General features: G+C 29.6%; 2 protein-coding genes across 2 annotated transcripts; both read left to right on the top strand.

The window, feature by feature from the left end:
- The first annotated feature begins 5,863 nt into the window (after positions 1 to 5,863).
- On the top strand, positions 5,864 to 10,382 carry LOC125874512 (alanine aminotransferase 2-like). Its single transcript, XM_049555411.1, has 15 exons — positions 5,864 to 6,100; positions 6,554 to 6,604; positions 6,735 to 6,785; positions 7,020 to 7,085; positions 7,169 to 7,230; positions 7,363 to 7,441; positions 7,534 to 7,638; positions 7,742 to 7,852; positions 8,098 to 8,235; positions 8,461 to 8,535; positions 8,733 to 8,853; positions 8,990 to 9,144; positions 9,364 to 9,438; positions 9,621 to 9,824; positions 10,008 to 10,382. Exons 1-15 carry the CDS (start codon positions 5,879 to 5,881, stop codon positions 10,122 to 10,124), a joined length of 1,632 nt encoding a protein of 543 aa, XP_049411368.1. The 5' UTR covers positions 5,864 to 5,878; the 3' UTR covers positions 10,125 to 10,382.
- A 3,075-nt stretch (positions 10,383 to 13,457) lies between these two features.
- On the top strand, positions 13,458 to 15,161 carry LOC125874700 (uncharacterized). Its single transcript, XM_049555697.1, has 2 exons — positions 13,458 to 13,800; positions 14,741 to 15,161. The coding sequence occupies exons 1-2, from the start codon at positions 13,523 to 13,525 to the stop codon at positions 14,946 to 14,948; spliced, it is 486 nt and encodes a 161-aa protein (XP_049411654.1). The 5' UTR covers positions 13,458 to 13,522; the 3' UTR covers positions 14,949 to 15,161.
- The last annotated feature ends 1,808 nt before the right edge of the window (positions 15,162 to 16,969 follow it).

Below are 16,969 nucleotides of genomic sequence, written 5' to 3'. Positions count from 1 at the left end.
AGTAATCTTAATTAAGATCTGAGTTGTATTTTTAGTAATGGGGTGTCTGACCATGTATATATATCCACCATAAAATTTCAGATACAGGATTTTTAACAACACGATGATATTAATGATACGACAGATACTCTACAGTTGTGATTTGTTCCTAAATTCATGTGATTCAACTACATTTCATATTTAGATACACATAATTAAATGTATATGCTTATTATGTATTCAAGATACATGTTTTTGGTTATAACGTATGAAATTTAAATACACATTATTAGATGTATATGCTTCTTCTTTTTGTATATTCCATAATTAGATATATATGCTTACTATGTATTCGAGATACATGTTTTTGGATATAACATATGCAATTGATACTTGATACATCAAATTAATATTATATATATATATATATATATATATATATATATATACATAAAATTAATACTAGATACCTATAACAAATACATGAAATTAATGCTAGATACTTCTATGATACATATTAATGTACTTGCGGAACACTCATGTATGTAAGTGTTTAGTTTGTTGGATACATCATATATTGATATAGATACATCAAATTAATGAATTTATTATTTTAAGAGTAATAATTTGAAATTAATTAATTGCATTACCAAGATATACATGTTTTTATCTTATATTAATAATATTAATGAATTTACTATTTCAAAGAATAATAAAATGAAATTAATTATCTATGTATTTTGAAAATCCTCAATTACTCCTCTAATTAAGGAAATCAATTCCAACCAATTAATTGAAATAAATAAATTTTGTGTCTCAATTTTAAAATTCGATAGATACTGCATGTATCTCATGAATTTAGACTCATGTATCCTAAGCATAAAATATGGTACAGGAAGTAATATTTGAAACTATTGAGAATCTTAATAATTAAGACCTAAACTAGTGGGATTTATGTGGTTTGCCCATAAAAAAAATCTTCATTTCCTTTGGATTTGTAATTTTTTTTTTCTATTTTATCATCACTCTTCGTGTTTCTCTTTTTAAATAAATACCATTAGCTAAAATCCTAAGTTGTTCGAATATTTTAAAAATAAAATAATTTACTGATGTTGAAATATTTGAAAATTTATTATAGTTATATTTAGAGAATCTAGTATACACTCAACGGGATCATCGAATAATTAATTATATTTAGAGAATCTAGTATGCACCCAACGAGATCATCGAATAATCAAAGCAACACATATGTTTAGGCAATGATGAAACAAAAGTATAATGCTTCTCCATATTCATTTTCTTTTCGAAATTTAAAACTTAGATACATAAATTCATAATTATATATAAAAAGAAATTATCATTTTAAATTTTATAAAAAAAACTCATGTTCAACCTCATTTTTAATTTTTAAGTTCCCATTCAAATATACATATGTCGTTAGTAAAATAATTCATATCTATCCTTAAAAAATTGATGGACCTCCATATCATTTTGACTTATTTTAAACTTAGGAAAAAGGACCAAAATTCATTCTAAAATATAAAAAATGGGACAATTTTACTGTTGTTGGTATATAGTGCAAATATACCTCTATCGTTAATAAAATCTCACATCTATCTTAAAAGCTAACCTACCTTTAATTCCATTTTTTCATGTGAGTGATACTATTTAATTCTTTTGGAACATGCCTATTTTAATTATATGCAAACACAAAATCAACATGAGTCAAGATTTTAATATGATTCCTTATTTGTTAGTTATAATGTTTTTTTGATTAAATCCTAGTGTCACACATAAGGCATAGATGTCTCAACATCGATTAAAAAAAATTGATTAAAAAAAATCATGATTGTGCATGTATCTTACTTTCAAATATTTGATGATATTATGAAAACGTAAAGTAGAACAAAACTCATAATTAAAAATTTGATAGAATTACCGATTCAACATTAATAGCTACTCTGCCCATGAAACATGTTGTCCAACGAAGAAAACTTGCAAATCTCAAGCTCTAAGAGAGTTGGTTTCGGCAAATGAGATGAAACGAGGAGAAAAGATATGAAAGAAACTAGAACTAGGATTTCAATATATAGACCTCCAACTTTTTTCATATGGAAAATAATTTAATATATAATCAATTTTTTTTATCGTTATAGATTATATTTTATTTATACATGTGACACATTTTTATTGACCGTTGACTTGATAGGCATGTTGTGTTATTGACCGTTGACTGTTGATGTGACTTTATGTACACGTAGCACTAAACTAAACTTCTAGAAAGAGTTTCAAATTGAAACTATTGACACCAGATGGCCCAAAAAGCTTAAAAGATTTTAGCCCTTTTAAAATAATTTCATATTGTAGCCCTTTTCAACTAATTCCAAAACATACATAAAAAGAGTATCATTATTGTATAGAAAATGTATCAATTATCATGATTGTACATGTATAAAAAATGTACTATATGTATAGAACCTGTATCATCCCTATAGTATGTATATAGAAAATGTATTATTATTGTATAATTGATGTATAATAAATGTATATTAATTAATTAATTGATTAATCATAAGAGAGAAGTATTGAAAACACTCTTGAAATTGGCATGAATTATTAGTGAAGGAATAATTTCAGCAAAATAGACGTGAATGATATTTTTAGACCTTTTTCTATAGTTCAGGAGTAGTTTTAAGACTATCAATAGTTCGAAAACGAAACTAATAATTCTCGCCAAGTTCAGGGTGTTTCAACCATTCTCTTTGCATTTAATTAAGAGTGTCACACTCCTACAAGAGTTTGAAACCACTTGGTATGTCATATGACAGATCGAGAGTGTATTAAAGTTTAAGTAGAGGATATTTTTAAGATTATCAATATTTTGAAAACGAAATTAATAATTTGCGTTAGATTAAAGTATATTTTCATTACTTCTGATTTCAAACATTCTATCAAAAACTTATCTAGCAATATATACCCAGTCACCCAATATTATCTTTTATTACATATTCATCAATCCATTTGCCCACATTATTATTTTTTATAAAGGGAAAAAACATGGATCATTTTTCATACTAACGACCAAATATTTGAGATTGACTCAGCTAAAGGGACAAAAACAAAAATAATCAAGGAAATAGAAATGAGAAGCATATTATATATGCAACCAATCGACAATGTGCTGTTCTGGAAATGCAAGTTTATATATAATTATTAATATTGGGTCATAAAGAATTTAAGGATTTCGTCCTAGTTAAATGTGAGATCCTTCTCATCAACACCTCATTCACACTTAGATTCGTACATTCTTTATGAATTTAGAATTCTACTATTATATCCAAAGTATGAAACTCAAGAATTCTACTATTATATCCAAAGTATGAAACTCAAAAACCAAGAATATTACAAATTCTTGCATGGTCTAAAAGGTCCATCGAACACACTAAATCCAACTCTAATATCATATTCAATTAGGTTTTAAATCTAATTCACAACATCCTAAAAAATTAGCTTATAAAAAGTATAAAATTCTTGTCTCTATCTGATATGGATTCATTTTTCATTTGAGATGTTAAATGAACGGGTTGAGTTGAAATTGGAGATATTAGAATGAGTTGAAAATAGAAATTGGGTTGGATCTTGATTCGCCCAAATTTACGTTGGGCTCAAATGGGCATAAAATGGGTTGGGTCTTGACCCGCCCAATTTGACCCGTTTAATCTCAATATAATGTTATTTAAGTTTTATAACCACATTTTAAATTTCAACTTAAATTTTTTTTAAATTAAAGATGTTACAAATGTATAGATAAATTCTAAAAAATATAAGATAGATAGTAATCCATACCTTTCATTTGGGAATATACATTACATCAATGCAAATAAAGAGTCTTAAAATAGGTTAAAATTGGAGATTAAATTAGGTTCAATTGAGAATTCTCTTAAAATGGTTTAAGACTTGAATGAGTTGAGATTAAACTATATTCAAATTTCTTGAACCCAACCCTTAAAATTATGAACGGATTGGATGGATTACCTATAGTTGAACTCATTTTTAACACCCCTAATTTTCATCAATATAGTGTAGTACTCCCCCCGTTTAAAAAAAAAAGACCTAGTTTGACTTGGAACGAGTTTAAGAAAAGAAATAAGACTTTTTCAATTTTGTGGTTCTAAATTAAAGTTATGTCAAATGTACAAAAATGTTCTTTAATCTTGTGACATTAAACATGTCACGTGAAAAATTGAAGTTAAAATATTGCCAAAAAAGAAAAAGAATCATTCTTTTTGAAACATATTAAAAAAGAAATTGAGTCATTATTTTTGAAACAGGAAGCAGTTCTGCGTGGATTTTGATACGTGGGGAAAAAACAATAGAACAAATTCACTAGTTTTGGGATATTACTTTTATTTTATGGAAAAACCAACCTGGAAAGGAGCAAATAGAAAGGGAAATAAAACAAACTTGCTACAAAATGAAAAGTCAATTTTAGACTTTTCGCGCAGATAGAAAAGGACGAAAATACTTTAATTATTTGCGGAGAATGGGGTGAAGTCTACCGTTCTATATTCTAGAACTAGAAAATGTATTCCTACTCCAAATTTAATAATAATAAAAAATGAGGTATAAATTACAAAGATCAAATTGATATGGTTGACTTAATTAAAGCATGGTTAAAATAATATTTGTATAAATAAAGTAATAGCTTATAATTTTTTTTAATTAATTATACACATTAGTTTTAATATATTGTAAAAACTAAAAAAGATAAGGTATATAATTAGATGATCTAACATATTTAAATGATTAACTTATTTACATAATAAAACGTATAAAAATATGAGCATAAGCCTTCTCAAATTTAAGTTCAAAAGTGTCAAATATAAACATTTATCCAAATGTTCAATTAGACATATCGTAGCTTAAGTGTTTAAAGAAAATGTATCGACAGACTTAGAAATTATCAATACATTTAACTTTTAACTTCTAATAAAAAATAGTCAAAATTCAAAAATACTCGTTAACTATGAGAAATAAAAAAAAAATCCATTTGAATTGGTCCAAAATACACTCTTATTACTTTGGAATTACTCATATTTATCAACAAAATAATTTTTTATTATACAACTTTTTATCGCCAAACTCCTTTTTTATTTTATTTTGTTTTTTTAAAAAAATTTCATCCTCGGTATTTGTATGGGAGTCCTAATCAAATTCGAAGTGTACAATGTCCTCAGTTTGGGGGTGATGCTTCCAACAATATTTTAACCATATTACAAATTAATCTGAAATTTCAGATTAAGAATGAAACAGTCTCATCACTACTTTGTCACCCATGATAGTGCTAAACTGATCATTTACCAACTTCTAAAGAGGTGGGAGGGAAAAATAGAAAAAGAAAAAAAAAATAATAGAGAGAAATATTTAAAACACCTCTGAACTTAACGTAAATTATTAGTTCTGTCTTCGAACTATTGACAGACTTAAAAATATTTCTATACTTGACCAACTAAACTTAAACACATTTCCGATTTGCTACCGAACATATCAAGTGGTCTCAAATTCTTATAGAAGCACGAGACTCTTAATAAAAAGCTGGAAGAAGTATTAAGAATATTTCTAAGCTTGACTATAATTTAGGAAGGGTAGGTTTCAAAAGTTGCTAAATCAAAGGAATATTTAAGTTCAATTAATCAGATATATAAATATTTTTAAATATGTCAATAATTCAGAGATAAATCTAATAATTCATATCGGTTTATGCCCCCAATGAGTTTGAAAGTATGAAAGGAACATGAGCATTGGAATTGTCTTCTTCGATACGTGTGCTAGCGTTAAAGGAGGTTTGCTTATTCAATCTTGACCATTCTTACCTTTTTATTGCCCTTTCATCTTTAAAATGCGTCGATTCATATCACACAAAACCATAAATCTCATCAGCAAAGCCACAACTAGTTCTATTTCGTCTTCTTCTCCTTCTCCAAATTCTCCATCACTTTCTCCTAATTCTCCATTAACTTCTCTTCTTCGTTTCTTCTCCACTCTTCATCCTTCTTCTCCTGATTCAATGGCTTCCGATTATTCGGCAACTCCCATCACTATGGATAACATTAATCCAAAGGTAACAACATATGTATTATTTTTTTTTTTGTTAGGTTAGTCGAATTTTGTATTGGAATGAAATCAGTTCCAATTGAGAAATCGGTACCGATCAAGGATTTGATGCATATTTTATTTCTGCGTTATTATTATACCAAATTACTACTTGTTTATATTGTGAAATCGTAACGGTTCTGTTCCGATTCAATCTCTTAGGAGAAGTAGGAATTCTTTGCGAATTTGTTCTTTGGATAATGATAAGGTGACTAACCTGGTAATTGGTGATGTGAAAATCATTAGAGAGTTATGGATCTTGTTAGAGAGTTTAGATGATACATGACTTGTTGTTGCATTCAGTATTTGATTTAAAGCTTTCTTACAGCAACTCAAAATGATGTGATTTTTGGTAGTTTACTTGTATATTATGTTACTTGACTGATACAACTTTATTTCTGGTCAATTTTGTTGGTTTCAGGTTTTGAAATGTGAGTATGCTGTTCGTGGAGAGATTGTATCAATTGCTCAGGTAGTTCATGTTTTTTTTTTTGTTGACTTTTGTAAACTGAATATGGACTTCTGTTGATTGAGCCATTATATTATCTGGATCTGCTGAAGAATTTGTTAATTGTCCTTGCACATTTGTCCTTTTGATGCAGACATTGCAGCAAAACCTCAAGGATAATCCAGGTTCTCATCCCTTTGATGAGGTACAAACTCTTGTAACCTGGTTTTCGTCTTCACGTTTTTGCTTTACAATGGATGCTTTATAAATACTTCATTTATCATTTATGTAATTGATGCTGGTCTCTGAACTATATCTTCAATAGAACTATTCTTACCGAGCTTTACATAGGTCATAAGTTGATGACCTGAACGGTACTGACTAGAACGTTTTAAGTTTTCTTAGTTTATTCTGTACTCATTCATCAGATTACATGCAGATCCTATATTGCAATATTGGAAATCCTCAATCACTGGCTCAGCAGCCTATCACTTTCTTTAGAGAGGTGGGCATAAATTACTCTATTTTTTCTCCCCAAAAATTAATTGACTCATCCAGTGATTTCTAAGGTGGACTTTTCTATATTAGGTCCTTGCATTATGTGATCATCCATCCATTTTGGACAAAAGTGAAACACAAGGTCTATTCAGGTATGAAGTTTGTCTAAGGAGTTTTTGTTTATGCTTTAGAAAGAGGAGATCTTTTCAATATACAATATGAAACTGGTTGTAGACTTTGAGACATCGCAATAGCTATCTTTCATTCTTTCTTTGCTTTTGTAGTGCGGATGCCATAGAACGAGCTTTCCAGATCCTTGAACAAATTCCTGGGAGAGCAACTGGTGCATACAGCCACAGTCAGGTGACTGTCTTCTCATGAGATTGTTCCATTTTTGTGGAGTGTTATGTAGGTTCGATAAATATAAAACTTTTTATTGTGTACTCTATATATAGGGTATCAAAGGATTACGGGACACAATCGCTTCTGGTATGAAAGCTCGTGATGGTTTCCCTGCTGATCCAAATGATCTTTTCTTGACTGATGGTGCAAGCCCAGCGGTAGGTTAAATGTATATCCTTGTTATTTTCACAGCTTTGTGGGAAATGGTTTATTGCAAATATGACGTAGTTGGTATTTTTGGTTCTTTACCTTTTTATTCAGGTTCACATGATGATGCAGCTGCTCATCAGGTCAGAGAATGATGGAATTCTCTGTCCCATTCCCCAGTATCCTCTTTACTCTGCTTCGATTGCCCTCCATGGTGGAACTCTTGTAAGTTCTGTTGCTTCAAATAAAATTGATTTATGATAGTTGCATAGTTGGCGGAAATTGTTGAAAAATGTCTATAGAAATATTACGGAAGGCCTAGTTTGACTGCTCTTGTGAGAGTTTCTTGTGAAAGTACAACTAGTGCATGCATTGATCTGCTCAACTTATGCTTGAAAGACCATTTATTGATTCTTGAAAGATAATTCATTGGGAAGTTCTTAATATTTGCATTTCATCTTGTTTTGTAGGTTCCTTATTATCTTGATGAACAAACAGGATGGGGGCTTGAGATCTCAGAGCTTGAGCATCAGTTGAAAACTGCAAAATCCAAGGGTATTGATGTTAGGGCTTTGGTTGTGATCAATCCGGGCAACCCAACTGGGCAGGTAGGTGTTAAATAGATTTTGGAAGGCTCATCTATGATTTTTCTTCAGAATTAGGAACATAATATACTTCTCTGACTAGAGACTGTTGCAATGGAATATGATTCCTTCTCCTGCTTCCCCAAAAAGTTTAAAAAGAGAGGATAAAAGATGACAATTAAAAATAGACAAAAAATTCCTACCTAGCCTTTTCATATGGCATGAATATTTTCCTATGCATAACTATAGGTTCTTGGTGAGGCCAACCAACGGGAAATTGTAGAATTCTGCAAGAAGGAAGGACTTGTCCTTCTGGCTGATGAAGTAAGTCAATTTTATCCTCTAAAATGCTACTATGCTTGATATGACAAATTCTTTTGCTTCCTCAAGAGCTTGATTATCAGCGGCTCTAAACTTGTTTTTAAATGTTTCACTATCAGATTTTGCATTACGGAGAAATCTAGGGTTGTATTAAACTTCAACATTGTAATTCTCTTTCATAATTGGTTGAACTCATACAGGTTTATCAAGAAAATGTTTATGTGCCTGACAAGAAATTTCACTCATTTAAGAAAATTTCCCGCTCTATGGGATATGGGGAAACGGATATATCCTTAGTGTCTTTTCAGTCTGTGTCCAAAGGTACATGTTTCACTTTATCTTGCCTCTTTAATTTCTTTGGGTAGTGGGTCAGGGTGGTTTAGGGGGATAGGAAGTTATATTCTTCCAATGCAAATAATTTTTGTTCTAATCTTTTTATATATATTGGTGGCTTTAGGGTTCTATGGAGAGTGTGGAAAGCGAGGAGGTTACATGGAGGTCACTGGTTTTAGCCCTGAAGTGAGGGAGCAGATATACAAATTGGCGTCTGTTAATTTGTGTTCCAACATCTCTGGTCAGATACTTGCAAGCCTCATCATGAGTCCCCCAAAGGTTAGTATTGGCCCTATGTTGCTCGGACTCTCCAACAATGAAGCCTTATCTATGTCAGATACTCCAAAAATGCACTACTTTTGGAGGATCCAACACACCCAGTGGCAATTTTTGAAGAGTCTGAGCTCATATAGTATTGCTTTATCTCTATAGTATGTTCCTGCCTGTCATATTCCCCAAAGAGGAAAAGGTTAATGCTGAAAGCATGGTTTTATACAGGTAGGAGATGAATCATACGAGTCTTTTTCTGCCGAGAAAGAAGCGATACTCTCGTCCTTGGCGAGACGTGCTAAGGTTAGTGAGAGCTGACATATAGGACAAACTTGACCTGATTATCTGAACCTGACTATAAAACCTGTTGATATAGCAAGCAAAGATGATGTTTGTAATTTGCCCAACTAAGTTCTTTTAGCTTCAACTTTTTAAATGATCTAATTCTCGTCTTTTTTGCACATCTATTTTAACAATTCCAACAGACACTAGAAGATGCACTCAATAGTTTGGAAGGAGTGACATGCAATAGGGCAGAAGGGGCTATGTATCTTTTTCCATGTATTAATTTACCCGATAAAGCAATAAAAGCAGCAGAAGAAGCTAAAACTGCACCAGACGCTTTTTATGCTAAACACCTTCTTAATGCCACTGGAATTGTTGTTGTTCCAGGCTCTGGATTCCGTCAGGTAATTCTTACATTTATAGCTATGGTAAATGTCATTATTAATACTGATAATTTTTGTAATTATTTACCATTTTCAACAAATTTACATGACTCTTTCACTTAAATAGTGAAATATTGTTGAAGGAAAAATAGGCATTTTTAATCTTCTCTTACACCTTAGTATTTGGTTCTTGCTCGTGTATAGGTTCCTGGAACCTGGCATTTTAGGTGCACAATATTACCACAAGAAGAGAAGATACCAGCTATCGTATCTCGTCTTACAGAATTCCATAAAAAGTTCATGGATGAATTCCGCTGCTAAGGAATCAGAGAATCAGAGAGTACCTCCTACCTGAAACCTAATAACAGAGAATTTGGAATAAGCAGTGCCTGTTGACTCATGCCTGCAAATGTTTTGTCTGCCTACTTCTATACTAGAACTGCAAGGACTGTAATGTCTCAAATTTGTTGGGTTTATTTCTCATTTTCTAGTTGGGATTTGCTTGTAATTATTGATGCTTCAGCTCATAACAGTGTAGCCTATTTAATTTATCCCAGCCTAGACATTCAGGCGATAATATCTCAGATGATTATTAACTTTGAATAGTTCATTTAGAAAGTCACTCAACTATTGGTATTTTACTTGGAAAATTACTCAATTATTGATATTTTACTTAAAAAGTCACCAATCAATTTAAATGTGTTTTTCATTAAATTTTGTTGAAATCTAATTTTATTTTAAACTTTTTTTTTAAGAAATAAGAAGATATCTGTTTTAATTATCTTACTAATTCACTCCAATTATTTAATTATATTTTTTTGAACTGTAGCAATAGAGAAAAACAAAAAAATATTTTCCGTTTTAGCATTAGTTTAGTGGAATTAAATAAGCTGAAAAATGATCCAACAAAAGGACATCGGAATTGATCAGAACTAATCCACAATACCAATCTTTTATCGTTAAAAAAAATTGGTTTAAAACTAAAAATTATATTTCAACAAAATTTAATAAAATAATTAAATGAGAATTTTATTATTTTTGAATGTTATAATTTATTTAGTTGGGTGACTTTCTAAGTAAATTATTACTAGTTGAATGACTTTCTAAGTAAAATATAAATAATTGCGTGACTTTTGAGTTATTAAATAAAATTGAGTCACTTTCTAAGTAAACTATTCAAAATTGAGTGACTTTCTAAGTGAAATATTCAAAGTTGAGTGACCATTTGAGATATTAACTCGACATTCAGTGGAAACTTTCCACACAAGTCAAACTTTTGAAGATAAAATTAGTATTTGTTCAAAAGAGTTGTCAATATGAATCTGGCTCAATATTGTTTTAGTGAAATGAGTTAAGTCGAAATCCCATAGGGTGGTTAAAAACGTTCCTCCTTAATCTTGGTAATAATTAATACGACATATAAATAAAGTGCAATAAAAAAGTTAAAAGAGGTAAAATTAATATTTATTATCAAAAAAGGACAAGTAATATAATACGAAAGAAGTATAAAACAATAATAATATTGAATACTACACTTTAAATTCTACTTTGAATATTGACTAATTCTATATAGCACTACTATATATAATTTCTGCGTTTGGCCTCGTAAATTTTCTACTAGTGGGTAGAAATTCGTCTCGTAACTCCACGTCATCGATGGTATCGAAGTGAGTTTCTGGTATCCAATTTCCAGTTTTAGGATCTCTCATCCAAAATACATCTTTCTCTACACCTTTCGACGTAGGAATAGGAGGCGGAGACGATTCGATCAATTTCTTGATATTTGAAACCATAGTCCGCACTTTAAAATTATCTACCGTGTATCTCCTGAGATTGAGAAGGAGAACATTGGCGAAGGGAACCCTAGACATTATTTATGAAGAGTATATTGACAAGTTATGTATAAATTTGAAAGTTTAATTTTAACAATATGTGTTTTTGATTGATGGTTAAAAGAATATTAAACTTTATAATATATACAAGCAAGGCGGGCTGAATTAGTAACCTAATAGGACTTGGGTTATGAGAATTTAAAAGGAATCACAATTATTATCTTATTTTAGGCACGTTACTTAAATATATCATTAAACTGGTTTTGTTAATGAATTAACTGATTTTCTATTCATATATACTTATCTATAATTTAGCTAATCTTTATGAAATTAAGTGAAAGAGCCCACTCATCTTATAAACATATTACTTAGTTTTAGTTTTTTTTTTTTAAAAAAAAGAATAATATGTGCAGAACAATTGACACAATTAATGATTGGTCACGGTTGGTAACCTCTTTGAATTAATATTATCTTTTTGACATTTTATTAGTTGGTCACGATTATACCCTTTCTTTAGATTCAGGCCACAATTTATTACACTCAAGTAAATATTAAACTATTTGCTCTGATACTACTAAATTATATTTTGTATTTTTTTTTATAATGAACATAAAGAAAAATAAAAACACAAGTTAAATGGAGTATTTGATAATTTGACGTAACATTTGGTTTGCCTATAGGATTTTTATCATATCTTGTCCTACAATACGTACATACATTTAATGTGCTTCCAATTGAATGGTCCTTATTTTCCTCACGATTTAATCACATATGACCCCCCATATTGCACCTAACAAAATGTTTGTTTTTTTTAATTGCACCTAAACAAATGTAAAATTTGGTTTTGGAGTTAAAATGTGGAAATTTGTGCTTGGATATAAATTTTTTAGGTTGTTGAAAATAAAAATTAGGGGTGTAGTCCAAATACATGTAACCCGCACAATTTGTCAGAATTTTAAGGGTTGGACTCAAGATAAATTTTAACCCGTTTTAAGACTTTTTATTTGCATTGATGTAATGTATGCTACTCAGTGGCGGAGCCAGTATTTTTAATAAGGGGGTTCAAAATCTGAGAAGTAAACACATGAACTAGTGGAGGAGGTTCGACATCTATTATACATACCTAAAAAATAATTTTAACCATGTATAGATAGTAATATTTTCTGCCGAAGGGGTTCGGATGAACCCCTTAAGTATATGCTGCCTCCACCCCTGATGTTACTATATTGATGATATGAATTACTATTTGTTTTATATCTTTTAGGATTTATCAATTCATTTATAATTTTTTTAAAAAAAATATTTTTGAGCTGAAATTCAAATTGTAGTTATAAAAGTTAAATAACAATATGTTAAAATTATTGAGATTAAGCGAGTTAAATTGAGCAGATCATGACCAACCTGATTTTTAGTTCATTTGAGCCCAAAGTAAACTTGGACGGATCAAGACCCAACCTAATATCTTTTTCAACCTATTTAATACTCCCCGTCCAACAATAGTTATACACTATACTATTTTGGAATGTCCAACAAATACTAGTTCATTTTATGAAATCAATGATAAGATACACTTAATTCCTAATTTATCCTTATCATAAATTATAATCATTTTCCTATTACATTTTTCGTGACATTGTATTTATTATATTCAATAAGTGATATAGTAAAATCACTCTTCTATTTATAATTTCTTAAAAAGTGTGCAAAATCAATAATGGACAACTATTATTGAATAGAGAGAATATTTCCAATTTCAATCCAACCGCTCATTTGACACCCCTAATAAAAATGTGTACATTTTCCCAATTAATTTGTTGTACAATCACTTCTCTTGCCCTTGTATCTTCTTCTTTCCCTTACTGGTTTTTCAACAACCAAATATATCAAATGGGCTTTACAAAATTGAAAGAAGAGCATAAGTGTTCTAAAGCTCATCATGAAGTTAAAAGCAAGCAAAGAGATATAGTTTCATCATTTTCTCATCAGAAGTATTTAAAAGATCCCAATTTTCTAAAATCTAGAAAAATTAAATTCATAATTTTCCTTATGAATCAAATTAGAGGTCAATATTCTTGCAATGCTCTTTACTACTATAATTGTTTTCTCAAATGTTGTTTCTTCTGTCATAAGCCTCTTAACCTTCACAAGGAAGTTTACATGTACAGGTATGTAATTCTGTGTTTCAGCTTATGTGATACTTTCTTTTTTAGTTGTCCAAAAAAGCTCAAATGTGCCATCGAACTTGGAGAAAAAGGTTCATTTATGCCATAAGTTACAAGTTTGTCTCATCTTTATCATTTATGTTTGAGAAGAAGCTTATTCATGCCATTATTTGTCTGAAATGGCATAGATGAGCCAAACTTTAAATGGATAGCATAAATGAGTCTTTCTCAAAGTTAATTGACATATTTAAGTCTTTTCCCTTTTAAAAATAACACCTCCTCGCCCTCCCACGATATATGTGTGTTATTGCAAAGATTTGGCCACAATTTAGGTGTCATTTTAGTCATTTTTCCTATTTAGATATTTAGAAATAATTTGATTTTAAAATTTATTTTATTCTTAATGAGAGAATTTTAACTGCACATATAACTTTTAATTTGTTTTAGACTACATATTTTGAAAACCATTTCTTAATTTTTAGACATTGTACACAATTACATTTAAACTCTATAGAGTGAAAGATAGTCAGTTGAACTCGGTACACAAATGACATATGTATAAATGTTGAATACATTTAGCAAAACTCTTAACTTCAGTACTGGCTCAGTAATGTCACATAAATTAGGACACATATTTATTTTTCGTCAGAGTTAACTAACTTTTATTTAGTCATAAATTTTAAAGTTAAACCTTGAAAATATTGAGTTTTTGAAATTAATATTGGAACTTGAAATTGTGTTAATTCGACATACATTTTACTTGAAAAAATTTGATATTTTGTGAGTGGAAGTGTTGCCTGTTTGAAAACTTAAAAATATCTTAAGATTAAAATTTTAAAAGCTAATTTAAAATTTATGATCAAACGCTAGCTCAATATTGCTTAATTGATAGACATCTTAATCAATTAGTGCACTTAATTTATGATTGGATTAATTAATGCAGGGGTGAGCTGGGTTTCTGTAGTGTGGATTGCCGGAATAGACAGATAAACTTGGATGAATTGAAAAAAATTGAGACTTTTACTAAAAAAATGTTAGCATCTTTTATCCATCGGCGTCGACAGGTTGGCCGGAGTACTGAAATTACCGTTCCATCGGGGGATTACCGGCGGCGTGGTGCTAAGAATCAAGTTACATTCACCTTTTCATAGTCCATAGAAATTTGTGATGGACTAATTTTGTAGCTAAACAGAAAAAATTGTCGCTATTTTTTTTATTTGATGGACTAAGAATGAAATTCTGGTGGCTACTAGCAAATTAGAGATTAACAATTAGCGACTTATAAGTTTTTGTTAGAGACGAATTTAGAATTTTGAAGAAATTTTTTTTATTTGTTTATCAAGTAAATTTGTCCCGTGTATATACTATTTATTAATTTTTCATAAAATAATTATAATTACACAATATACTTTTTGATGAAGAATTTGTTTATTTCTAATAAACTAGTGAACTTTATACATTATTCAGAATCCAAACTTATTTATTAAAAAAAATAACTATGAGATTTACCTATTTTTTACTCTTATCAACTCTATTCACTTGATTAAAGTTTATAGAGCTTAAAATATTTCCTCCACAACCCAAAAAAATATAGCCACCACAATAAAAGATTATTAACAAATTATAAGTTGGAAAAACAATGAAAAATTATTTTCTAAAGAAAATAATAAAAAAGAGAAATACCATTAAATTTCTATAAGAAAATCAAACCAAACCAACAACAAAACCGATGAACATGAATTATATTTGATTTTAATAATAATAAAAAGAATTAATTAATTAATCTTAATTTTAATCGTAAACTAATCCAAATCCAACTAGGATACCTAAATAAAAAACCGTCAAACCTTAATTTTATCAAGGAAACCAAAACAAACAAGGAAAAGGAAAGTAAAACAAATAAATTTTTCTTCTCTATATATACACATCAAACTATACCTTACCAAAATATAGCTTTTTTCTTTTTCCTCACCAACAACAGAGAGATGGCTTCCCCTAACGACGTTAAGAAGAAAGGCATTGACTATTCGTGTAGCTTTGTTGAAACTAACGGAAGAATCGACTATTGTAACAGCAAGTATAAAAAAGGTGAACCCTCATGCGTTTTTTGTACTATATGCAACGAACCAAAACCAGTAAACAACGATACCATAAAGCAGGGCCCGTGTAGGCATATTTATTGTGAAGAATGTATCGTTAATTATGTGCGCGAAAGGATCAAAGTAACTCTAACGCAAGTAAAGTGTCCAGTATCCGATTGCAAAGAGCAAATTTTGATCAATGAATATTTTGTGCCACCTGAATTTATGAATCAATGGATGGATACGGTTCGTGAAGCTGAAGCTTTGTTTTCGTGTGACATTATTGAGTGTCCTTATATGGATTGTGAGGGTTATTTGATAGATGACAAGAGGGGATTTTCAATTAGAACTTGTCCAAAATGTTTGGACAAATTTTTGTGGTAATTAAGTGTAGAGATTATTATTGGCATATGGGAATGGATTGTAAGACTAATTAAAGCAATTAAAGAATGTTTAGAACTTTTGTAGGAAATTTTATTTTTATTTTTTATGATTTGGGCATACCAATTTTTATTTCTAATAATTTGTGATAGAAGAATGCATAATTTCAGTTTGATTGTAGATCTAAATGTCCATAAGTAGAAAATCGTGTACAGTATATATCATGTTAGGCCATATAAAAAAAAATTGTATAGTATATATCATGGTAGGCCATATAAAAAAAAGAAAGTAAAAAGAGATTAAAAAAAGTTTATCTATTAATGGATATAAGAGTTAACAAGATAAATTAGTAATATTATTCTTGAGGATGTATAAAACAACAATAATATTGAAAAATACACTTTAAATTAAATTGTAGATTGAATATTGAAAGTTTTATGCCTTTGGCTCGTAAATTAGTAGTTTTGTACATCGTAAATTGGACTATTGTCAATTTTAGGATCTTTCATCATGTGCAAAAATAGTTTCTTTCTTGTTTACTATTATGTATTTTACACGAACTCATATGTGTAAAAATATTTTCTTTTCTTGACATTCATGATTTTATATTTCACATGAACTCATATGTTATATTAGTAGATTCACCTAAAAAATAATATATATAATTGTATTAGACATATAAAATAAAAATCAATCTCAGACACAAAATA

This window comes from Solanum stenotomum, chromosome 8, assembly GCF_019186545.1.
Source record: "Solanum stenotomum isolate F172 chromosome 8, ASM1918654v1, whole genome shotgun sequence".
Taxonomy (NCBI): Eukaryota; Viridiplantae; Streptophyta; class Magnoliopsida; order Solanales; family Solanaceae; genus Solanum; species Solanum stenotomum.
The sequence above is the reverse complement of the archived record's forward strand: the minus strand, read 5'-3'. Positions and strand labels throughout refer to the sequence as shown.

Excerpts from the sequence above, each read along its gene's own strand:
- LOC125874512 (XM_049555411.1), top strand. The coding sequence starts at position 5,879 with ATGCGTCGATTCATATCACACAAAACCATAAATCTCATCAGCAAAGCC. Across the intron at positions 6,101-6,553 it reads TGGATAACATTAATCCAAAG|GTTTTGAAATGTGAGTATGC; the intron begins GTAACAACATAT and ends TGTTGGTTTCAG. Across the intron at positions 7,231-7,362 it reads GAAACACAAGGTCTATTCAG|TGCGGATGCCATAGAACGAG; the intron begins GTATGAAGTTTG and ends TTGCTTTTGTAG.
- LOC125874700 (XM_049555697.1), top strand. The coding sequence starts at position 13,523 with ATGGGCTTTACAAAATTGAAAGAAGAGCATAAGTGTTCTAAAGCTCAT. Across the intron at positions 13,801-14,740 it reads AAGGAAGTTTACATGTACAG|GGGTGAGCTGGGTTTCTGTA; the intron begins GTATGTAATTCT and ends TAATTAATGCAG.